At 44.5% G+C, this 25,834-nt stretch overlaps 1 protein-coding gene across 1 annotated transcript; it reads left to right on the top strand.

The window, feature by feature from the left end:
• Positions 1 to 23,701: 23,701 nt before the first annotated feature.
• Positions 23,702 to 25,323, top strand: LOC123405070. Its single transcript, XM_045098921.1, has one exon. It carries the CDS (start codon positions 23,702 to 23,704, stop codon positions 24,770 to 24,772), a length of 1,071 nt encoding a protein of 356 aa, XP_044954856.1. The 3' UTR covers positions 24,773 to 25,323.
• The last annotated feature ends 511 nt before the right edge of the window (positions 25,324 to 25,834 follow it).

Raw genomic sequence — 25,834 nt, 5'->3', positions numbered from 1 at the left:
ATAATTTTGCCTCCCGACCATTTACCTCAAGGGTAAAGTCAACAATAATAAAGCATAAGTACTCAGCTCCAAGTTGATATATGAATATAGATCTTTCCCAAGCATATGACGTTCACCAAGAAAAAGGCTAAATAAGGAATTGGTGAAGATCACCATGACTCTTACAAGGGCAAAAAGTAAAGGTACAAGATAGGCCCTTCGCAGAGGGAAGTAGAGGTTGTCATGCGCTTTTGAGGTTTGGATGCGTGTCCTCTTAGTGCGGAAGAACGTCACTTTATATTGCCCCTGTGATAAAGAACTTTATTATGCAGTCTGTCGCTTTTATGTCTTCCTCATCACAGGTTCGTATAAAGCTTATTTTCCACACACTAATAGATCATACATATTAGAGAGCAATTTTTATTGCTTGCACCGATGACAACTTACTTGAGGGATCTTATTCAATCCATAGGTAGGTATGGTGGACACTCATGGCAAAACTGGGTTGAAGGTTTATGGATGCACAAGTAGTATCTCTACTTGGTGCGGGAGTTTTCGCTAATATGAGGTGGAAGCAACCGTCACATGCTAAGGGATCTCCAATCATATAACATTGTTTGGACCCAAGCAAACACAATCCATTATGTTGTCTTCCTTGTCCAACATCTACTTCTAAGCATGTAATAGTTTGGTGAGTGCTCACAATTATAGAAAGTGTCTAAAATGATATATTTATATGTGAACCTCTCTTTCCTTATTACTTCTTATTGATTGCAACAATGACTGAGGTCTATGTTGGTCTATTCTCAACAAGTTTCAATCATCATACTTGTTATATGTGAAGTTATTACTTTCCATAAGATCATCTCATGATTTTTCATGCTATCGTTCTTTTCGTATTTTTGATCACGGCACAAAATAAAAGCCCTTGACTAAGATACTCTTTATTATATAGCTCGCAAGCTCGAATACATCGGGGGAGACACAAAGCAAAAGACTCAAACTAAACACTAAATACTTATTCCACTAAGAGAAGAAATAAAAACTGGAAAGGAAAGAACTAAAACAAAGGTAAAAGCAAAAGATATAAAGGTGATACGATACCAGGGCAACTCCCCCGAGCTTGGCATAAGCCAAGGGAGTTGCCCATACCAATGCTTAGTTGTCTTCCTTTGGTGGTGAAGGTGGTGGAGTTGTTGAAGTAGTCTTGAGCTTGTCTAATTTCCACTTGAGCATAAAGTTCTGCTCCCTCAGATCGTCATTTTCCTCCTCAAGCTTGAACACTCTATGGCAAAGTTCCTGCTTACTCTCGTGCAAGAAACGAGAGGGGATAAACAAGGTCTTAGGCTTCTTCCTTTGGTCAGGGAGGCTTGACTTGTTGAACTCCACATGAGTGCGTCCAGGTTGACGTAGAGGAGCCTCCTCTTCATCGGAACTCATTTGTTCCTTCCCCTTGGGATAATAATCCTCTTCCTCGTCAGTGGTCCAGCCATATGGTTCCAAGTCCCCATAGACCTTGGGGTTAGCACGGTAATCAGCCACATAGCTCTCCCCCTCTGAATCCTGAGAAAACATCTTGACCTAGATCTGCGGCAGAAAACAGGCTCGAAACAAAAACAGAGGAAAACTGCGCGATACGGAGATCAAAACCCTCGGGCGTATATATAATGATTTTTTCTGGACTAGAAGGAGTGCTCCGCAAGAAAACGGAGTCCGGGAGGCACACAAGGTGCCCACAAGCCCTGTTGCCGCGGCCAGGAGGGCCACGGCAACCAAGCCTGTGGCCGCCTCGTGCGCTCTCCGGACTGCTTTTTATTTTTCTAATTTTCCATAAATTCCAAAACGGAGAAAAATTCCTATTGGAAAAGTTTCGGATTCCAATTACTTACCGAAACACATACTTCTTCGTTTTCAGGGTCTGAAACAGGTTGATAAACATCCCTTATGTACTCCTGTGGAGTTATGATATTGATGATATTGGTCTCAATATTTATGGGAGTACCAGAGATATAATGCTTGATTCTTTGCCCATTTACCACTCTAGGAAAATTACATTCCGTGTTATTGATTTTGATGGCACCGGAACGATATACTTCCTCGACAACGTAGGGACCTTCCCATTTAGAGAGAAGCTTGCCTGCGAAGAATCTTAATTGAGAATTGTATAGCAGGACATAATCACCTACGTTGAACTCTCGTTTTTGAATTCTTATGTCGTGCCATCTCTTAACCTTTTCCTTGAACAAATTGGCATCCTCATATGCCACGGCCCTCCATTCATCTAATGAGCTGATATCAAACAACCGCTTCTCACCGGCAAGTTTGAAATCGAAGTTGAGCTCTTTGATTGCCCAATAAGCTTTGTGTTCCAGCTCAAGAGGTAAAGGACAAGCCTTATCGTAAACCATTTTATACAGCGACATGCCCATGGGATTCTTATAAGTAGTCCTATAAGCTCATAGTGCATCGTTGAGTTTGCTAGACCAATTCTTTCGAGATCTATTGACGGTCTTTTGTAAGATCAATTTGATCTCCCTATTACTCAACTCCACTTGACTACTAGACTGAGGATGATAAGGAGATGCAACTCTATGGTTAACATCATACTTAGTGAGCATCTTGCGGAAAACACCATGAATGAAGTGTGAACCGCCATCAGTCATCAGATATCTAGGGACTCCAAATCTTGGGAAAATGACTTCTTTAAGCATCTTAATAGAGGTGTGGTGATCAACATTTCTAGTGGGGATAGCTTCTACCCACTTAGTGACGTAATCCACAGCAACAAAGATGTGAGTATACCCATTGGAACTCGGGAAAGGTCCCATATAATCAAAGCCCCAAACATCAAATGGTTCAATGACAAGTGAATAGTTCATAGGCATTTCCTGACACTTACTGATATTCCCTATTCTTTGGCATTCGTCACAAGACAAGACAAACTTACGGGCGTCCTTGAAGAGAGTGGGCCAATGGAAACCTGATTGCAATACCTTATGAGCAGTTCTGTTTCCAGCATGGTGTCTTCCGTAGGCTTCGGAATGACACTTCTGCAGGATCTATCCCTGTTCATGTTCAGGCACACAACGTCTGATAACACCATCTACTCCTTCCTTATAAAGGTGAGGATCATCCCAAAAGTAGTGTCTCAAATCAAAGAAGAATTTCTTCTTTTGCTGGTAGGTGAAACTTGGGGGTATGTATTTGGCTACGATATAGTTTGCGTAATCAGCATACCACGGTGCACTATGTGAAGTGCGGATGACATTCAATTGCTCATCAGGAAAGCTGTCATCAATAGGTCGTGGGTCATCAAGGACATTCTCTAGCCTAGACAAGTTATCTGCTAGAGGGTTATCAGCACCCTTTCGGTCAACAACGTGCAAATCAAATTCCTATAGCAGGAGAACCCATCTGATTAGCCTAGGCTTAGCGTCCTTCTTCTCCATAAGGTACTTAATAGCAGCATGATCAGAGTGAATAGTGACTTTGGAGTTAACTATATAAGATCTGAACTTTTCACATGCAAACACGACTGCTAAAAACTCCTTCTCCGTAGTGGCATAGTTTGTTTGGGCACTGTCTAGAGTTTTACTAGCGTAGTGAATGACATTCAACTTCTTGTCAACTCTTTGTCCTAGAACAGCACCAACAGCATAATCACTAGCATTGCACATGATTTCAAAGGGCAAGTTCCAATCAGGTGATTGAACAATAGGTGCGATTATCAAGGCCTTCTCAAGTATTTCGAAAGCTTCCTCACAATAGTCATCAAAAACAAAAGGAACATCCTTCTGCAAGAGGTTGGTAAGAGGCCTAGAAATCTTAGAGAAGTCTTTAATGAACCTTCTATAGAAACCAGCATGACCTAGGAAACTTCGTATACCTCTGATATCTGTGGGGCAAGGCATTTTCTCAATTGCATCAACCTTAGCCTTATCAACTTCAATGCCTTTCTCAGAGATTTTGTGTCCTAAGACGATGCCTTCATTAACCATGAAGTGGCACTTCTCCTAGTTCAAGACGAGGTTGGTATCTTTGCATCTCTATAAGACTCGATCAAGGTTGTTGAGGCAATTGTCAAAGGAAGAACCGTAAACGGAGAAATCATCCATGAAAACCTCAACAATCTTTTCACAAAAGTAAGAGAATATAGCCATCATACATCTTTGAAAGGTGGCAGGTGCATTGCACAAGCCAAAAGGCATACGTCTATAAGCAAAGGTACCGAAGGGGCAGGTGAAAGTGGTTTTCTCCTGATCAGATTGTGCAATAGGTATTTGCGAGAAACCTGAATAACCGTCTAGAAAGCAGAAGTGTGTGTGATAGACTTTATAGCATCTGGTCGATAAACGACAAAAGATAATGATCTTTCCTGGTTGCCTTGTTCAGTTTCCGGAAGTCTATCACCATCCTATAGCTAGTAATAATCCTCTGTGGGATTAGTTCATTCTTATCATTAGGAATGACGGTGATACATCCCTTCTTAGGTACGCAATGTACTGGACTTACCCAATCACTATGAGCAACATGATAAATGATTCCTGCTTCCAGAAGCTTTAATATTTCTTTTCTCACGACCTCTTTCATCCTCGGATTTAATCTCCGTTGATGATCAGCAACTGGCTTAGAATCAGGATCGGTTTTAATCTTGTGCTGACATAGAATGGAACTAATACCCTTAAGATCATCAAGAGTATATCCAATAGCAGCACGGTGCTTCCTCAAAGTTTTTAATAACTTCTTCTCTTCGTGATTTGAGAGGTGAGCACTAATAATAACAGTATATATCTCCTTCTCATCAAGATAGGCATACTGACGAGTATCTGGTAACTGTTTTAGCTCAAACATAGGATCACCCTTTGGTGGGGGAGGATCCCCAAGCAGTTCAACAGGCAGATTATTCTTGAGAATAGGATATTGCTCTAAAACAATTTTATCTATCTCATCTCTTTCATCCATATGCATATCATTTTCATGCTCAAACAGATATTGCTCTAAAGGATCCGTAGGAGCTACGACAATAGAGGCAAGAGCAATGATTTCATCCCTACCAGACGACTCTTTTTCATGGGGTTGTCTTCCAAACTTGGAGAAGTTAAATTCATGAGACACACCCTCGAAACTAACAGTGACAGTCTGTTTAACGCAATCAATATGAGCATTGACAGTGTTGAGAAAGGGTCTACCAAATATGATGGGACAAAAGCTATCTTGTGCAGTAGCAAGGACGAGGAAATCAGTAGGATACTTCGTCTTACCACACAGGACTTCTACGTCTCTCACAATTCCGAGAGGGCAGATAGTGTCTCTATTAGCTAGCGTAATAGTGACATCAATGGGTTCTAACTCAGCAGGTGCAATCTCAGCTTTGATTTCATCATATAGGGACCGGGGTATTGCACTAACACTAGCAGAAATATCACATAAACCATGATAACGGTGATCCCCTATCTTGACAGAAACAACGGGCAGGCCAACTACAGGTCCGTATTTGTCTTTCGCGTGAGGTTTAGCTATTCTAGCGGAGTCCTCACAGAATTTGATAACATGCCTGTCTATGTCTTCGACTAAGACATCTTTGATAATAGCAACACTTGGTTCAACTCTAATTTCCTCAGGGGGTGCAAGTGGTCTAATGTAACCCCTACGTATCACAGTTGGAGCTTTAGAATAATCATTTTTCCTAGCAGGGTAAGGTAGTTTCTCAGTGTAAGCACAAGGAACAATAGGATCACTAAAGGCAATGACTTTCTCTTCAGCTAGACTGGGTTTAACTATGTTGACTTCTACAGGCGGATGATACTTAAACCACTTCTCTTTGGGAAGATCAACATGAGCAGCAAAAGATTCACAAAGAGAAGCTACTATCTCAGAGTCAAGTCCATACTTAGCCGTGTTTGTTTCAACAAAAGATTTAACGCAATCAAACTGGAAATTCATACCTGACTCCTTCCCTTCTTCAAGCTCCCAATCTTCAGAGTTACGTTTGATTATTTCCAATAAATTCCACTTGTGATCAATATCCTTCTTCATAAAAGAACCGGTACAAGAAGTGTCAAGCATGGTACGATCTTCATGAGAAAGCCAAGCATAAAAGTTTTGAGTGATAATTTCCCTCGAGAGCTCATGATTGGGGCATGAATATAGCATTTATTTAAGCCCCCCAAAGCTTTAGCTATGCTTTCCCTGTCACGAGGCCAAAAGTTATAAATATAATTCTGATCACGATGTACTAAATGCATAGGATAGAACTTTTGATGAAATTCCAATTTCAACCGATTGTAGTCCCATGATCCAGTATCATCACATAGCATATACCATGTCAACGCCTTATCCTTCAAAGATAAAGGAAAGACTTTCTTCTTTACCTCATCCTCGGGCAAACCTGCAAGCTTAAATAAACCACAAACTTCATCTACATAGATCAGATGCAAGTCTGGATGTGATGATCCATCTCCTGTAAAAGGATTAGCCAGCAGTTTCTCAAGCATACCCGAAGGGATTTCATAGAAGATATTTTCAGTAGGTACCTCAGGTTGAGAAGCAACCCCTCGTGCTTCCGTTCGTGGTGAAGATACCCCGAACAAACTCCTCAAAGGAACAGTTTCCATAGTGACAAGTGACAATAAATTTCAGCACAGTATATAAATGTTTCGTTACCAAATTCCACTTACCAAAGGCACTTCCCTCCCCGGCAACGGCACCAGAAAAGAGTCTTGATGACCCACAAGTATAGGGGATCAATCGTAGTCCTTTCGATAAGTATGAGTGTCGAACCAAACGAGGAGAAGAAGGCTCTGATAAACGGTTTTCAGCAAGGTAATAACTGCAAGCACTGAAAGTAGCGGTAACAAGTGATGGTGTAGTGAGGTGAAACGTAGCAAGCGAAAAGTAACAAGTAACAAGTAGTAGCAATGGTGCAGCAAGGTGGCCCAATCCCTTTTGTAGCAAGGGACAAGCCTGGGCTAAGTCTTATAAGAGAAAAAACGCTCCCGAGGACACACGGGAATTTCTGTCATGCTAGTTTCATCATGTTCGTATGATTCGCGTTCGTTACTTTGATAGTTTGATATGTGGGTGGACCGGCGGTTGGGTACTGCCCTTACTTGGACAAGCATCCCACTTATGATTAACCCCTCTCGCAAGCATCCGCAACTACGAAAGAAGAATTAAGACAACGTCTAACCATAGCATTAAACTAGTGGATCCAAATCAGCCCCTTACGAAGCAACGCATAGACTCGGGTTTAAGCTTCTGTCACTCTAGCAAGCCATCATCTACTTACTACTCCCCAATGCCTTCCTCTAGGCCCAAATATGGTGAAGTGTTATGTAGTCGACGTTCACATAACACCACTAGAGGAAAAACAACATACAGCATATCAAATGTAACGACCAAGATGCGGTTCTTTCCGATCTGGGGATCGAGGCCCTGAATAGGAAAGAAGTGCATCTAAGCGTTTTGCAAACAGGTAACACAGAACAAATAATAATAAAGGTAGACAATTCGGGATTCAATTGTCTTCTCATAAATATCTCAGAGTACAACACACATACAACCAAGGTAGTTCCGCTACGGACTACAAAACATAGAAACGCTATGCTACCCTGCCTGCAGGCCCACGATCACGACCACGCCTCAATCTTCTGGATAGTTCATGTAAAGGAGGTCTGTCTCCTCGTCGTACTGCCACGCCAGCTGGGTGCCGTCGGGATCATCTGTCTCTGGGGTACCTATACATGTTGGGATTTTGGAGGAATCCGTGAGCCATGGGGACTCGGCAATCTAAGACCTTGGTGCCAGAACTAGTCAAGTTATTAGGTAGGGTAAGGTGAAGTGTATAAGGTTGCAGCATCCTAAGCTTGATTTGGTGGCTATCCTACGTAGCATTTATGAAGGTGGTCTACACTAGAGGTCGTGATTACTTGATCACTAAGTGATCCTGAACACCTACCTACGGCATTCATAACCCCACCGTGTTCTTCGAGGGGACAGTCACGGTTACGCACATAGTTGGCAATTTTTATTAGCTTATGTTTGAGTTGTCTAATATCGGATGTTAACAAAATATCCCAAGTTGCCACATAACCGCGGGCACGGCTTTCCGAAAGATTAAACCCTGCAAGGGTGCTCCAACTAGTCCATCACAAACGTACACAGGCCGCAAAGGCATCCTCTATCACGAATCTCGTGATCTCGTCGGATTCCTTAGAGGAAAACCTCAACTCTGGGGGAAACCAAAGCTTCACCGGGATTCCTATACGCAAGATATATTGCTAAGGTAAGGCAAGGCTAGCAGGACCTCCCGACGTGTCGACGACCCAGATAAGAGCCGCGTATCTAAGTCTCAGGACACGCCGGATGAGTCACACTGCAGGTATACCAAACCTTAGGTTGCCCTGTGGTGGCCCCATAGTCTGCCCAGTTTGGACCAACACTCATGAGGAGCACTGGCCCGGGTTGTTGATTAAAATCCTCGGGGTAGCTATTCCCTATGCAGCTTATTATTAAGTGATTAGCAAATTAACACCAATGTTGGGTCCTGCCGGACAAGCCTTAGCACTACGCGATTTATCGAGGGGGTTCCCATAACAACCCCGAATGTGTTAGGAGCGATCATAATGGAATCAAACACCGGTAGCCGGTAACTAAGGCGGCAATAATGGAACAAAGCACCCGGCAAAAGGCTAGGCCTTCCGTCATTTACCAAGTATATAGGTGCATTAATTAAATAACAGAATTTAGGATAATGATATCAAGCTCATGTTTTCACATCAGTCAAAGCACCTGCATCTAGCAACGCTAACATTAATAGCTGAGCAAAGCCTACTTAGCCATTCTAGTTTGCTAGGAAGAGATCAGTGTATGGGTTCAAGGCATATCAAGAGGAAATTTAATTCAGTGGTAGGCAACAAGCAATATGACATGGAAATGCAAACTAGCATAACAAGTCTAGAGATGGAATCAAGGTCATATCATCTTGCCTGTGATATCCTCGGCTTGGAATGGTTCTTGTTCGTCCTGCACGTACTCTCCCGAATCCACGTACTCGTTCTCCGATACCGGTGCTACCCAACATAATAATAACATCCAATGAACAACAGCACCTCAAGATGCAACAAGCACATGATGCATGAGATGAAAGATGAGCATGCATCACTATTTCTATCATTAGCACAAGCAAAAGAAGTTGCTACAAGTTTCTGGATAGAACTATACACTAAGCTATTTTTACATGCATGAGAATGACATGATCAGATGCGTCTCGTGAAAACGATGCAAACCCATATAAAGAACATTACAATCGGAACTACGGATCAACGGGAATCAACGAAACAAGATATGAAGCCCTACGTGTCAAAATCAACACCACACACTCAAATGGCACAAATCTGGTATTCCCAGGTTGTCAAGACATATAACAACCCAACATGAATGGATTGGAGCAAGTAAGAACACCACAACATCAACTAAGCACCCACAATCATCAAAATGACTAAACTACATAATCTGCCATAATCTGCATCTTAGCACTTTGTGAACTACATGCAACATAGCTACAGCCCTCCAAATATGACAAATAATATATGTGGCTGTAGCCAACCAATAATACTACAAGAACCAGCAAGTATCACACCAAAAGTAATTAAACACAAGAAGACACAAGGCTGCAAACTTTCCCAAAATCATCAGATCTCACGGACTTAGTGAAAATTCCTGCACCTGACTTTCTGTCTTTGTTCTGAAGCTTTTTGACAGCAACCAAAACACAACCTACAGGATTCCAAATGGGATGAAATTTGACAGGGAGCTTCATAAACATACCAGGTCCAAATTCCTAGCACTGAACTAAGGCTAGATCACAACACAATGACCATCACAACCTCATCTACAGGAGAAGAAAATGTTTCCAGATTCCCAGACTTGGTGAAATTCCAGATTTCACTAAGCTGGAATTTCCAGCCACATGTCTACTTTGGATGGGCACCACTTGCACACATGGATTACAAATCATGAATTGAAACCCACATGTGGTAGAGGGGGTCACCCTCTACTACCACAACCAAGAATCAAATACAAGAGCACATCAACATGCATGGAACCAAGCTCTAAACTTAGAAGAAAATGCAAATATGAATTTCCAGAAAAAATTCTCCAATGGCAAATCTAAGTTCACCAATGGATTCCTTGGGAAATTCTACCACAAAACTATATATAATATGTGGGCACTTACTTGGAACAAGTGACCACAAATTAAGGAAGAGGAAAGTACTCCAAATCATGCCTAGTGAATAGGGCATCATTTCATGTAGCTTCACCATATCAACTACAACATGGTTGAGCTCATGTGCAAAATGACAAAGTGACATGGGGGTTTGAACCCCATGTTTGTGTCATGCACATCAACTTCATAACCGCTACTACCAAGCTATCCACACAAACAACATACCATGCCCTCTCACATATGGTCATGTGAAGGTGCAAAGCTTGCTTGCAAAGGTGGAATGCTACTCACACACACACATCAAAATATGTCCTTGGACAACACTAAATATTGCACCTATTAGATCACTCAAGTAGGGAGCTCATCCACCACAAACACATGCTCACAAATTAGAAGTACATGAACTATGTTCATGTGGGGTGGGGTGTTCCTCACACCACATGCACCACAAGTTATATATGCACACAAAACCTATCACACTACACCATGTAAGCATGACAGTAGTGCATCTACACACTCACTAGGGCTAGATTCACCACACATTCACTTACATGCCACCATGCAAACACATATGTGATCACATACACCATATCCATATGAACACACATACACATCACAATCTACCTCTTCTCTAACAAGCAAAAGGAACAAAATAAAATGCCACTTGTCACCTATTGGCTTAGGCACAAGCATAGCTAACAATGCAAAGGAAAAAAATAGAAAGAAGGTAAAAGAAAAAGGGGTCACCCTGGGATTCGAAGCCCAGTGCCCCTGGTGCACAAATTCTACCCATATCACTCTACTATTGTCATCTTATCGACAGAACAGAGGGGCCAGGCAAGGTAAGGCTTCCCTGCAGAATATTGTGCCGAAAATCAAACAAGCTAAAAAGGTGCCGAGGGGGGGATCGAACCCAGCACCTCACAACACGCACAACAGAACGCTACCACTACGCTACGGATCGGGAGACTAACAGAGGGGAGGGCTAAACCAAGATAGGTTAGCACCTCAACTGAATTACTCTGCACCTGCGCGTGCACCGCTCCTCGCCGGCGACAGGGTCGCTGGGTAGAGCCACTGCTACTGCTGCACAAAAAGCACAGCGTCTGCTGCTGCTGCTCGACGGCTACGCGTGGGGGGGGAGGTAGCCCTGCTACTGCTACACACATGTAGGTGCCTTGACAGAGAGGGAGCACACCAAACTACAGCGAACTGCCGCTACGCTACGGGAGAGGAGCACGGCGACAAAGAACTACGTGGTGCTAGTCTACCATGGCTCACCGTCGGTGAGGGGGTCCACACAGCCTCGGCGCTGCTACTACGAGGGGGAGAAGCCCTGCTGCTACTGCATCTAGCCCGCTAGGCCACAGCTCGCCGGCAACAACCTACTGGTCCTGACGGAACTGCACCAGACGAGAGACACGGCGAACACACGACGGATCCGGTCGATCTAGGAGGAAGAGGGGGAAGGGGAGGTTGAACCTCACCTTGAGGAAGGAGGGAGAGCCCGATCGGCGGAGAGGCCCCTGCCGGAGAGGAATAAGAAGCCGAAGACGTCGCTGACGTGGAACCGAAGCAGAGGATGAAGAACACCGGGAGCTCGCCGTTGACAAGGTCGAGGCCGTCGGTGCAGTCGTTCCCCGGGGCTCCTAGCGCCGGGAATGGAGCGCGGGCACCTTGCCCGAGCCCCCGGACATGGCGGACGGCGCCGGAGACGACGTTGACGGCGGGGTCCGCGGGCACCTTCTCTGGCCTATCTACAGAACTTACCAGAGGAGGGAGGAAGAAGAAGAGATGGAGATGGGGAGAAGAGAGGTGGCGGCGGCAGGAGGGATAGAGAGGAACCCTAGGTCGAGGGGGAAGGCACGGACGCCCAAGTTATATGGGCCCCTCGACGTCTGTGCCAGACGGCGCTACTCTCTCTCTCTCACAGATACTGACGGAAGAAGGAGCGCGGAAGGGAACGACGTCAGGTGGGAGAAGGAGGAGCGAGTTGGGCTGTCGCAGGGGAAACAAGGAGGAGAGGATGGGCCTCGGGAGGGAGAAGTGGCCCATCTGGCGCCTGGTAAGAGAAAGACTCCTGGGGGGGTTTCCATTTTAAAAACAACACCAGCAAAAATAATCCCCGAGGGAAAAACTATGGCAACAAAAATTAAAATAGAAATACCCCTGGTCATAAGAAATTATGGCCTATTTGAATAAAATAGAAAAGAAATGTTTGGAGCCATCAAATATTTCCAAAACATAATTTTGTTGGGTCTGTTTTGTGAATATATGCACCTTTAAAACTAAGTTTCAAATCAGCAAATACACCTCTTTACATCCACCACAAACAAGCTAAATCATGGGCATTTTTAAAAGAGGGAAGGGAGAAGGAATCTTGTCATAGGAGAAATAGAGAGGAGGGGTGGAGTTGGTTTGAAACCTATGCAAATACTTTCACAAGCATCACCCCACACAAGCTATACACCACATGCAACATCATCACAAGGCAACAGATGGAATCACAAGAACACCATGCAACAATAAGAACACATGGCATCATAAGGAATGCATGCATGCAAAGGAAGAGAAAAAATAATAATAAGGTGACATCACATGAAATAATGAGCATGGGCTCTCTCATAGCATCACAAGGTGGACCCACAAGAGATAGGTTCCAAATGTGGCAAGGTTACATCTGGGGCACTACATCAAAATACCGAACGAATACCAAATTCACATGACTATTATTAGCATGACTTATCCCATGTCCTCAGGAACAAAAGTAACTACTCACAAAGCATAATCATAATCATGATTAGAGGTGTAATGAGTAGCATCAAGGATCTGAACATAAACTCTTCCACCAAGTAATCCAACTAGCATCAACTACAAAGAGTAATCAACACTACTAGCAACCTTACAAGTACCAATCGGAGTCGCGAGACAGAGATTGGTTACAAGAGATGAACTAGGGTTTGGAGAGGAGATGGTGATGATGAAGATGTTGATGGAGATGACTCCCCTCCGACGAGAGGAGTGTTGGTGATGACGATGGCGATGATTTCCCCCTCAGGGAGGGAAGTTTCCCCGGCAGGATCGTCCTGCCGGAGCTCTAGATTGGATCTGCTCAAGTTCCGCCTCGTGGCGGCGGAGAATCCACGAAAAAGCTCCACCCTGATTTTTTCTCGGACGAAACCCTTCATATAGCAAAAGAGGGGGGCAGTGGGCCGCTAGGGTGCCCACAAGCCCTGTTGCCGCGGCCAGGGGGTAGGCCACGGCAACCAGGCTGGTGGGCCCCTGGTTGCTCCCCTCTGACACTTCTTTTGCCCAGTATTTTTTATATATTCCCAAAAAAATCCACATTGATTTTCAGGGCATTTGGAGTTGCGCAGAATAGAGGACTCAGACTTGCTCCTTTTCCAGTCCAGAATTCCAGCTGTCGGTATTCTCCGTCTTTAAATAAACCTTGCAAAATAAGAGAGAAAGGCATAAGTATGGTACCACGAAGTATAATGACAGTCCAAAAAGCGATAAATATCAACATGAAAGCATGATGCAAAATGGACGTATCACACCGCCACCACGTCCCCCAAATCAACCACTTGCCTCTCCAGATTGGGCCGCCATGCCACGAGCTCGTCGATCTTCGCGATCATAGTGCGCTAGGTTGTGATGCTCGCGTCAAAGGTGTTCTCCAGCTTGTCGACAAACGCCTTGATGGTTGGATCCATGGCCACCAGTTGAGATCGCGCTTGCCAAAGACTGCGAGTTTCAATGGATTGCGCCAGATCGAAGGGCAGAAGGGAATTGGGCTGGTCTCTGATACCATATGATAGAGTGGTGATGGTTCTATCAATCTATTCTCTCAAACTATAGCGACTACAGGAATTACAATCAAATCGAAGGTAGTTCTTGAGAAGGAAGAAAGGAAAGGGAAAGCGTTGGAAGAAGCCGCGGGGTATCGTGATCAACTGGATCCCTCTTCTTCTCTTCATCGCTGGCTTAAATAGTGTTGGTGTGGTCGTGTAGCTGGTTAACCCAGTCTGGTCCAGCGACTCGTTTATTGGGCTAGGTGCATGTTTGGGTCGTGCACCGCGTGGGCTGCTACTGCCACCCGATGGACCTGTAGCATAAGGGCCGCTAACATCCCGAAGGTCAATGTTAACATTAATGGCCACAACTACAACAAAGGATACTACCTAGCTGTCAGTATCTATCCTTAGTGGACTGCTTTTGTGAAGACAATCTCCAATCCTATAGGAGAGAAGAGGAAGAGTTTTATCCAAGAGCAAGAGACTGCTAGAAAAGATGTGGAGCGTGTCTTTGATGTTACAATATCGATGGGGCATCGTTCGGTATCCAGCTAGAACTTGAAGCACCAAAAAATTATGGGAGGTGATGAGTGGTTGTGTGATTATGCAAAATATAATCATATAGGATGAGCGCCCGGAACATATCTATAAACAAGAGTTTCAGTTTCATGATGACAATGCTGTGCTTGAGTATGGAGGAGTGGGAATGTTTGCATAATTTATCTAATTTTTTCATCAAATGCGTGACTAAAAACTGACATTCAAAACGATGTGGTTGAGTATATGTGGCCTCACCTAGGCAACAATAGATGTATCTAGTTTTTATATATGTTTGAGACAATTTAATTTTTATTTGGCTTGTAAACTATGAGTTATTTGTTTGGTTGTGAAACTATACAAGATGTTTCTATTTTGTTTGAATTATGTAAACTACTAGTAAATTTTACATATGTTTGAAAAAAACACGGCACACCGACCGGAGAGACAAATACGAACGCGGGTTGGACGTCCGATTAACGGACGACAAGCGGGCGTTCAACATAAATCTTTCCCTAAAAATAAAGCACGGAGTGCTCGTCGTGATCATTTTACAAAAAATACCATGTCGTTTTCGTTAATCAACCCGCGATCCATCTTTAAGTGAGCCCGAACCGTTATTTTCGTAGTTTACACAAAATCCCCTAACATTAATGCTAAATAACCCGCAGTCCATCTTTTAGTCATAGCAAATCATTTTATATACTTTTGTGTAAAACCCCTCGCATATGTGTTAATAACCCTGGAGTCTATTCAGAATAAATATGTATTTTCAAATAACAATACCTTTTAAATCATAAATCTAACTTAAATATGTTATATATGAAATTTGATTAGAAAAATGTGTAGAGTTTGAATATATTGTTGTTTTACATGTTAAACAATTTAAAAAACCCCGGAGTCTATTCAGAATAAATATGTAATTTCAAATAATAAATTTTTTTTAAACCGTAAATCCAATTTAAACATGTTATATATCGAATTTGATTAGAAAAATGTATAGAGTTTGAATATGTTGTTATTTTATATTTTTTAAATACTATATAGGGTACAATGTAAATCAATATATTAAAAATATTTACCTTATTGTCCCGATTCATTGATATTCGACATGCAGCGACATATAGGCCCATGTCCGATGCTCATAGGCAAGGTGTAACGACCAAGATGCGGTCCTTTCCGATCTGGGGGTCGAGGCCCCGAATAGGAAAGGAGCGCATCTAAGTGTTTTGCAAGCAAGTAAACATAGCACATAAAAATAAATAAAGTAGACAATCTGGGATTCAACTGTCTTCTTATTAAAAATACAGAGTACAACGCAGATACAGACAAGGTAGTTCCGGTACGGACTACAAAACAAGGAAATGCTATGCTACCCGCTGCATGCCCACGATCACGACCAAGGCTCAATCTTCTGGATAGTTCACGTAAAGGCGATCGGTCTCCTCATCGTACTGCCACGCCAGTTGGGTGCCGTCGGGATCCTCTGCCTCTGGGGTACCTGTACCTGCTGGAAGTTTCGGAGGAATCCGTGAGCCACGGGGACTCAGCAATCTAAGACCTTGGTGCCAGAACTAGTCATGTTATTGGGTAAGGAAGGGGTGAAGTGTTGCAGGTTGTTGCATCCTAAGATTGAACAAGTGGCTAGCTTACGCGAAAGAGAAGTGACAGTGTTCTATACTAACGATCGTGGTTATTTGATCAGAAAGTGATCCTGAACACCTACCTACGGCATTCATAACCCCACCGTGTTCCCGATCGAAGAGAGATCTTCGAAGGGACAGTCACGGTTACTCACACAGTTGGCCTATTTTATTAGTTTTTGTTTAAGTTTTCTAATACCGGATGTTAACAAAATATTCCAAGCTGCCACATAACCGCGGGCACGGCTTTCCGAAAGATTAAACCCTGCAGGGGTGCTCCAACTAGTCCATCACAAACGAACACAGGCCGCAAAGGCATCCTCTATCACGAATCTCGTGATCTCGTCGGATTCCTTAGAGGAAAACCTCAACTCTGGGGTAAACCAAAGCCTCACCGGGATTCCTATACGCAAGATATACCGCTAAGGCAAGACAAGGCTAGCAGGACCTCCCGTCGTGTCGACGACCCTGATAAGAGCCGCGTATCTCAGTCTCAGGACACGACAGATGAGCTAGACGTCGGGATGGCTAAACCTCTGGGTGACCAGTGGGGCCCCGGACATCGCTCAGGTGGGACCAACACTCATGGGGAGCACTGGCCCGGGTTGTTGATTAAATTCCTCGGGGTAGCTATTCCCTATGCAATTTATTATGTGATTAGCAAATAGTACCAAAGTTGGGTCCTGCCGGACAAGCCTTAGCTCTACGCGATTTATCAAGGGGGTCCCCATAACAACCCCGAACGTGTTAGGAGCGATCATTATGGAATCAAACACCGGTAACCGGTAACTAAGGCGGCAATAACGGAACAAGACACCCGGCAAAAGGCTAGGCCTCCCGTCATTTACCAAATATATAGATACATTAATTAAATAACAGAAATTAATATAATGATATCAAGCTCATGGCAACTCATGATTTATAAACACCTGCAACTAACAATGCTAACATTAGTAGCTCGGCAAGCCTACCTAGCCATGTAAGTTTGCTAGGAAAGAGTAAGGTGTTTAGGCTCATGGCATATGAAGAGGCAATATATTTTCAGAGGTAGGCAGCGAGCAATAACGTGGAATCGAAACTAACATAACAAGTCTAGATATGGGATCAAGGTCATGTCATCTTGCCTGTGATATCCTCAGCTTGGAATGGTTCTGGATCGTCCTGCACGTACTCTCCTGACTCCACGTAATCGGTCTCCGCTCCCGGTGCTACCCAACACAAGAATGACAGCCAATGAACAGCAGCACCACAAAATTCAACAATCACATGATGCATGAAATGAAAGTTGAGCATGCACCACTATTTCCAACACTAGCACAAGTAAGAATAACTACAACAAGTTCCTGGACAGAACTTTGCACTAAACTATTTGGACATGCATGGGAATGATATGAACATATGCATCTCATAGAAACGGTGCAAAACCATATAAAGAACTTTGCAAACGGAGCTACGGGTCAACGGGAATCAACGAAACACGATATGAAGCCCTACGTGAAAGATTCATCACCACACACACAATTGGCGCAAATCTGGTGTTTCCAGGTTGCCAAGACATATATTAACCCAACATGAATGAAATGGAGCAAGGTAGAACACCCCAACAACAATTAAACACAAACTTTGAACAAAATGTCAAAACTACGCAATCTGCCAATTTCTGCATCTTAGCTGTTTGAGAGCAACATGCAACATAGCTACAGGTCTTCAAACATGACAAATAATATATGTGGATGTTGCCAACCAAGAACACCACCATCTCCAGCAAGAATCACAGCAAAAGGAATTAAACTATAGAAGATACAAGGCCACAAACTCTCCCAAAACCATCAGTTCTCAGGGACTTAATGAAAATTTCTGCACCTGAGTTTCTGTTTCTGTTCTGAAGCCTTTTGACAGCAATCAAAACACAAGCTACTGGACTCCAAATGACTTGAAAATTGACAGGAAGCTGAACAAACATACCAGGTTCAAAACACTAGCACTGAACTAAGTCCAGTTCTCAACATACTGACCTGCACAACCTTATCTACAGGGGAAGAAAATGTTTTCAGCATTCCAGACTTAGTGAAATTTTCAGAGTTCAAAATTCTGGAATTTTTCCAGCCACATGCCCACTTTGTCTAGGCATAGTTTGCACACACAAGTTCCCAAGAGGTGTTTGACACCACTATGGTATTGAGCACAAACCCCTACAACTAACACACCAAGATCCATGCCTTTGGGCTCCATCTATACCATGGAAACAAAGCCCAAACTTTCAACAAAATGAAAAATGCAAATCCAAAAGGTATACTTTTAAGATGACAATGCATAGGAGGGTTTCATGTGCACAATGACAAAGTGACATGGGGGTTTGAACCCCATGTTTGTGTCATGCACATCAACAACTCCAACACACACAATTCCTCTCAAGCACTAGCATCAAGCTCACACACAAGAAATCTTTATATAACAAGAGAGTATACACACCCCCCACACATGGGCATGTGATGGTGCACACTCCACTATAACAAGGCAAGATAATTAAATCTGCAAGATCTCTTATACCACCTAAAACTCCCAAAGATGGGCTCCACAAGAGTAGCTAGTGCATCTTATCTCCTTAAGGCACAACACACACAATGAAAACACATCACATGCACAACTCCCACCAAGTGTACTCCACACCACCAGATGCAATCCACAAGGCTCACAATGCTAGCATTACCACATATAATCACTTGCAAGTGTGCAACTCACACACAGAGGGAACTGTTACTAACTACACTAGCAGGAGGGAAAAAAATGAACTTAAATCCAGCTTGCTGCCCAAGCCCAAGGAAGAGGTAGAACAACTAAAGGCAGCAAGAAAATAAGGAAAAAAAAAGCTACAGCAATAACAGGGTCCTGGGATTCGAACCCTGCATCCCCTGGTACAGGGGGCACCACCTAGCCACTGCACTAGCATGACCAACTCGTCAGAAAGGGGGAGGAGTACAGGGAAACATGTCCCTTCTCCTCTTGCATAGGATCAACAGGGGAAAAAAAACCTGACAACAAAAATATACCCTGCGCCGAGGGGGATTCGAACTAGGCACCTACTGGATTACCAGTCACCAACAAACCACTGCACTAGCGGTGCTACTGGTGACAGGAACGCGACAGGAAACAGATAACTCCCCTTGCTGGCTACCGTATAGGAAAAGAAACTAAAAATTGTGCCGAGAGGGGGGTTCGAACCCTGGATCTCCCATCAGGCGCACGCATATGACAGAGAGGTGCTACCATCAGGCTACGAACTGGAGTCTGGCTAAGACTAGCAAGTAAAGAAGAACTACACACGCCTCACGGGAAGCATCCCGCCGGCGGCCGGACCCGAGGACGCTGGCGGCGCCACTCCCGGCCACCACCGGCGGGGAAAACCAACGGCGGGGCCCGCGGGACTCTCGGGGAACCCATTTTCGCCCTGAGCGCGGGTAAAGGACCCCGCTTGGCTTGCCGGAGCCGCGACTGTCGGAACCCTGCTCGCCTGGGAGCACGCGGCATAGAACCTGACGGGCAGCCCTGCCTGCGTCGCTACGCTGCACGGCCGGCGATGCTAAGCGGCGCTGGCGGCGACGAGGGGGGGGGTCCCTCTGGCCACGCGCTACCAACGAGGGGAGGAGGAAGCCCCTGGTACCACTCCTACCTCTAACAGCAACAAACTAACCCTCGCACTCTGCACGTACTCTCCAACAACAGCCCCCTGACGAACGCCGGCAGAGAAGACGACGACCTCGCCGCGAATCGGGACCGGACCGAGGAGGAGGAGGCACTGGGCGGCGGGTCTCACCTTGGGGAGAAGAGGGGGCGCCGGACGGGACGGAGGACGCCGGAGGCGAAGAAGAGGAGCCGCGCAGTTCGCCCGGTTCGCCGCGAAGACGGGGACGAGCTCGACGGGGGGGGGGGGGCGCTCCTCGGGGTCCTAGCGCCGGGAATGGGACGCGGGGAGCCGCCCCGAGCCCCTGGACATGGCGGCCTAGCCGCCCGACGACTCCCGCGGAAGAAGCCGGCAGCTCTCCCTTCGCTCTGCCCTCTCTGCTACCTATGCACTCTCTGCTACCTACAGGAAGATCACCTGGGGAGGAAAGGAAGAGATGGAGGGGGAAGAAGGAGATGGCGGCGGCGGAAGGAAACCCTATTCGAGGGGGGGGCTCGGACGCCCAGTTTTATAGGGGCCCTCGGCGTCCGTGCCACGGCGCCGTCAGCTCTCCCTCTCTCTCACGAGCTGACGGAAAGAAGAAAGCGGGGGAAGGAGAAGAAACGCCGTCAGAGAGGAGGGGGCTCGCCTGGGCTCCTCGTGCTGGAAGGGAGGCCTACTGGGCCAGCGCGGGAGGAAAACCCACTGGGCCAGGGAAAAGAAGAAACACACAGGAGGCCTTCTATTTAGTTAAACAAAAACAAAACAAAATGCACACCGGGAAGAAAATACTACCCAAAATAAACTACTAGGACCAAGTTAAAAGGAAAAAATCCTGCTGGTCATAAGGAATTATGGCCCAATAGAAAAAAAAATAGGAAGCAATATTCGGAGATGTTCGAAATAAATGCAAAACAGTAATTAACCTACTGTTTTGTATTTATTTACACCACCAAAATCAAAGAATCACATCAGAAAAATTGCACCCCTTCATAAGCACATTTTTATCTTCCCACTAGACATTTTAGAAACATCTTTGAAAAAAAGGAATTTTGACAAGAATAGAAATAGGAGGGGAAAAGGAGTTTGAAAGCAAGAGCTTAAAAGACTAGCACTCCTCTTGCATCACACACCATTATCCATGCTCACAAGGTAGTGCAAAACCACCACTTAATCTTAGCAAGATCACATGCACTCACAACACCACAACACTACTCCTATCAAACTCAAATGCAACATGATCATGGCATGCAATCATAAGTATGGCAAGGAATGATATGTAATTCATGCATGCAAGGGAAGTAAGCACTAGGGAACACACATGGATTCAAAGCACGAAAGATATCCTCAAGGTTTCTGACAAGGTGGCCCCACATGGAAGGTTACAAGAAAGGAAAGTCTACACTTGGGGCATTACACAAGGCCGTCTCTGGCCCGAGGCGAACATGGGCGACGCCCAAGGGCCCATGTTTCGCGGGGGCCATCGCCACATATGTGTAAGTATATTTCTGCTGTTATATGGGCTGGTAAAAGGTATCTGATCGGGAGAGGAAAAAAAATCTGATCGGGACTTCGGAAGATGAAAAGGCATCGATCCATCCTTGCATGTTCGTTCGTCACCTCGCCTCGGCCGCCTGCCTGCATCGCTGCACCCAGGCGCAGCGCGGATGCACCTTCGGCACTCTGGCACGCAGATCCGACCCTCACGGAGAAAGAGGGGAACTGGTATATACGTATCTGCAATTTGTATATACTTCCTGGAGATCAGGTCTGGTGGATAACTAGAGATCGCCCAGCACTGCATTACGTGATCAGGACTGGTGATTAAAAAATAACAACGCCCTGATCCCTGTGCCCATTCGCTCAAGATAATTTGAATATTACGTGTCTGCGTATATATTTGCCTAGTGCCCTAGTCCTTTTAGATCAGTCGATACCATGCCCTGGTTGATTTGATTACTCTTTATAATCTTAGGTCATTAGGTGTTACAATGCTGCTGAGACAAAAGTCCGGTGCTGCGAAAAGTAAACAAAAAAACAAATGAATCAACTCATCGAATCACAAAAAGGTGTTTTAAATAGGTTTTTTCCCGTGGTGACTAGTGTTGATAATCAAAGGCAAGAATTTGAACCCAAACAAGATGATGATCATAATTGAAATGGTGATCGTGAAGTCAATGAACATTCCTTGGATGAGAGTAAGTAACTAACTAGCGTCGTTTTTTTGTAGAAATAAGTAAGTAACTAACAACATATTGATGTATTTAAATGCATATATTGATGTTGATGTTAATGAGAACAATACGGGAGAGGAAAATCTGCAGCCTTCGCCCGATGCTCGGAATGGTGGTGAACAAGATGATTCTCTTTTATCTATATATGATCCTAGGACATGGGATAATCTTGACAACCAAAAAAGGAATATTTTAATTGAAAAGTCATTTGAAAAGGTGTTTGGTTTCTTATTCAACTCAAATACGTTGAAGTCCTTGGACGATAGTAATCTAAGAAAATCTTGCACTATTTTTGCACAAACTATTACTCATGAAAAGTCACATGATGTTGACCTTGATGATTTTTTTCTCTGAGTTAAAAGTGTTGAAGGGAACTTTGCCGGATGATTTGATGTCAGCACATGAGATTCTTCAATTTGTTACAGCTGTAGATTGCTATTCAAATGTGTCAATTTCTTATCGAATCATGTTGACTATACCAATGACTGTAGCCTCAGCTAAAAGAAGTTTCTTTAAATTAAAACTACTGAAAAATTGTTTACGGTCAACTATGTTACAGAAGAGATTGAATTACTTGGCTATGTGTTGTATTGAGAAGGATATCTTGAACAAAATTGATCTTGATACTCTCATCAATGATTTTGCATCCAGAAATGCCTGAAGAAGATTTTTTGTGTAGAACAGAAGTATTATTGTCGATGAACTCATAAGAACTTGGTTCTTATTTGAGGTAATAAAACTAGCAGAGAATATTATTTGTTATATTTGGCTACTCTTTTATTTCTTTTATCGTGATATGACATAACTTAAGTGCTTATCAATTATTTATAAACATCTCTAAATAAGAATGTATGATTAGATCTAAACTTCAATATTTAACGTCTGTATATTTATAAATGCGTACATATTTATTATCCGTAAGGGTCTATTTTTAAATTTCGCCCTAGGGCCCCAAAAAATATAGAGCCGGCCATGCTCATAGGCATAGGCATGCAACCATGTTTTAGATCCCCAAAGTAAATTGTGCAGCCCATATATGCGTCTCTTTTGGGCCAGCGCCTAGAGAATTTATTTTTTTCAAAAAACTCGTGTTCCAAAATGTAATTTTAAATAATGTTTGAACTTTAATAAAATGTTTAAACATTTGAATTTTTTAGTTTTTAAAGGTAAAGAAATATTTATGTTTTCCCTTGCTACGCACAGGCATATTTGGTGCTAGAATTGTTATGTTACAAGATTTTTTTCCTCTCTCGTTGCAATACATGGGCATATTTTTTATATGATAAAAAACATATTCACAAAATCAAGGGTTTTGACTAATGTTTATTCAAATCATTTATACTCCCTCCGTTCCTAAATATAAGTCTTTTTAGAGATTTCATTAGATGACTACATACGGAACAAAATGAATGAATCTATATTCTAAAGTATGTGTATATACAGCCGTATGTAGTCTTTTAGTGAAACGTCTTAAAAGACTTACATTTAAGAACAAAGATTATTCAATATTATGTCATTTTAAAAGAAAATCAATTAACTAAGCTAGAGGTATGAGAGAGCTTTTTTTTTCCGTTGCAATCCACGAGACTTTTTCCTAGTAGTAGACGAAAAAAACAGACAGGATGGCAAAACGTACGTTCGACGCGTGGGAGTTGCTTCAAAATGTCACCCAACAAACTCTAGCTGCTCGATGCGTAAGCAACGGGCAGGATGTAATCTTGTGTGGTGGTCGGTGGATGGTATATCTGCCTGGAGTTGTCGGAATTGCAGCAACAGCGGCTTCTCCCCAAATCCTCCTCACTCCCGTGCCGTGCGTAGATTCCGAATCGGCGGCGGGATGGCCGGCGGCGCGGTGCCGGCCGTCATCGAGCACCAGCCCTCGTCCGCTGTCGCGGCCGCATGGCGCCCGGGAAGTCTCCTCGCCGCCGATCTCGGAGGAGCTCCTGCTGGACATCTTCCGCCGCATTCCGGACCCGGCCGACCTCGTCCTCACCTCCGCCGCCTGCGTCACATTCCGCCGCCTCATCACCGACCGCTCCTTCCTCCGGCACTACCGCGCCCGCAGGCTCCACGCCCCGCCCCTCCTCGGCTTCCTCCGGTACAGTGACAATGCGTTCCACCCTGCGGCCCCGCCTTACCCCTCCGCGCCGGCGGCCAGGGCCGTCGCCCTCGCAGGCGACCTCTCCTTCTCCTTCGTCCCCGCCCCCGTCCCCGCTCACCGCTGGGTCGTCCGCGTCCTCCTTGAAGCAACCCCCCGGGAAGACATCCGGGTTGTCTTCACAGAGTTGGCGGTGTGCGACCCGTTGCACCGGCGGTATCTCCTGCTTCCCCCAATCCCTGGTGACCTAGCAGCTACCGTCGAGTACCCACTCCTGCGAGCACGGCCGCATTTCAGCCACACTTTCCTCGCCCCGGGAGGCGACGGCAACGAGGTAGCAACTGCTCAAGAGACGTCATTCAGACTCATCTGGATGGTCCAGTGCGAAGCTAAGATCGTAGCCTTGGTCTTCTCTTCCAGCACTGGGCAATGGCGAGCCATTTCATCCCAGAGTTGGGCCAATTTGTTAGTTGGCTTCGTAGCATCATCGACTTGGAGGGGAAGAGCACTCTTCTACGTACGGGCGACAATGTACTGGCGACTACTTTTACTGGATGCCAAATATTCAGTACGATATGAAAATGCTGGTGCTTGACACACTGAGGATGGAGTTCTCCATTGCTGAACTCCCAGCTGAAGCCAGGAATTCGTTATCTGTTTGTATAACTATGCTGGAGACAGGAGAAGGCGGTCGTAGAATGCTTGTCGGTACCTATGACATGACTTACATCAATCCTACCATTTGGAGGAAAAATGGTGGGAGCTCCAGCCAGTGGCAGAAGGAGAAGATATTCTCACTCTCACCGGGCTCTTGGGACATGCTCAGATGTTCAATTGGGAAGTATTTGCTCCTGGATCACTTCAGAAGCTCGTCGCTCGAGAAAGGCTTATACACAGTGGATAAACAGCTTTTTTGGTCAAGCTAACGGAGAAGGATTACAAGATTGAAATTATGCCCATCCTTGGAAACATTCTTTCATGGTAGGAGCCGGTTTGTCTCTTTTCATTGACATAATGAGACAGAAAAGTCACCTTTCTTCATCTGCACACCTATACATTTATCTCATTATGTTGACTTCAGATAAGATATCAGGAGCCATAGCTTCTATGGTTGCAAATAAAAACCAAAGTAGTTGTTACCACTAATGCATCTCCTGTGTATGTTGTGAGGATAATTGAAGGGTTGAGCTTGATTAATTTCTCAAGGGAGTACTATCCCACCCAACAATAATGCTGACATTCAAATAACTAGTTGCATGTGTTCAAAAACTCATGATTTGAAATAAGCTTCTCTAGATACATTAGAGTCAGGGCAACCATGCTTTGACATAGTTTAAAGCTCTAAAATTCTCACCTATCCTTCAAGACACATGCCCAATGCAAGTAGTTTGTTGACTGTCGCTACTAACTCTAAGACTTCTGTGTTTTTTTACTTGACTTGACATGGAAAGTTTGTACTCTCTCCGATCCAAATTAATTGACTCACATTTAGTATAACTTACTACAAAGTTGTACCAAGTGTGCGCCAATTAATTAGGATTGGAGGGAGTACATCACATGCTGCTTCCACTTTCAGGCAGCTCCGATGCAGCTCTCCCACCGGCCGTGCCTCGTGCTGAACGTCCCTCCGCCGAGGCCATGTGCAAACTGCACCACG

The sequence above is a fragment of the Hordeum vulgare genome, chromosome 6H (genome assembly GCF_904849725.1).
Source record: "Hordeum vulgare subsp. vulgare chromosome 6H, MorexV3_pseudomolecules_assembly, whole genome shotgun sequence".
Classification (NCBI taxonomy): domain Eukaryota; kingdom Viridiplantae; phylum Streptophyta; class Magnoliopsida; order Poales; family Poaceae; genus Hordeum; species Hordeum vulgare.
This window is presented reverse-complemented; position numbering and strand designations above follow the sequence as displayed.

Bases quoted from the DNA above. Each gene is read 5' to 3' on its own strand.
- LOC123405070 (XM_045098921.1), top strand. From the start codon at position 23,702: ATGGCAAAACGTACGTTCGACGCGTGGGAGTTGCTTCAAAATGTCACC.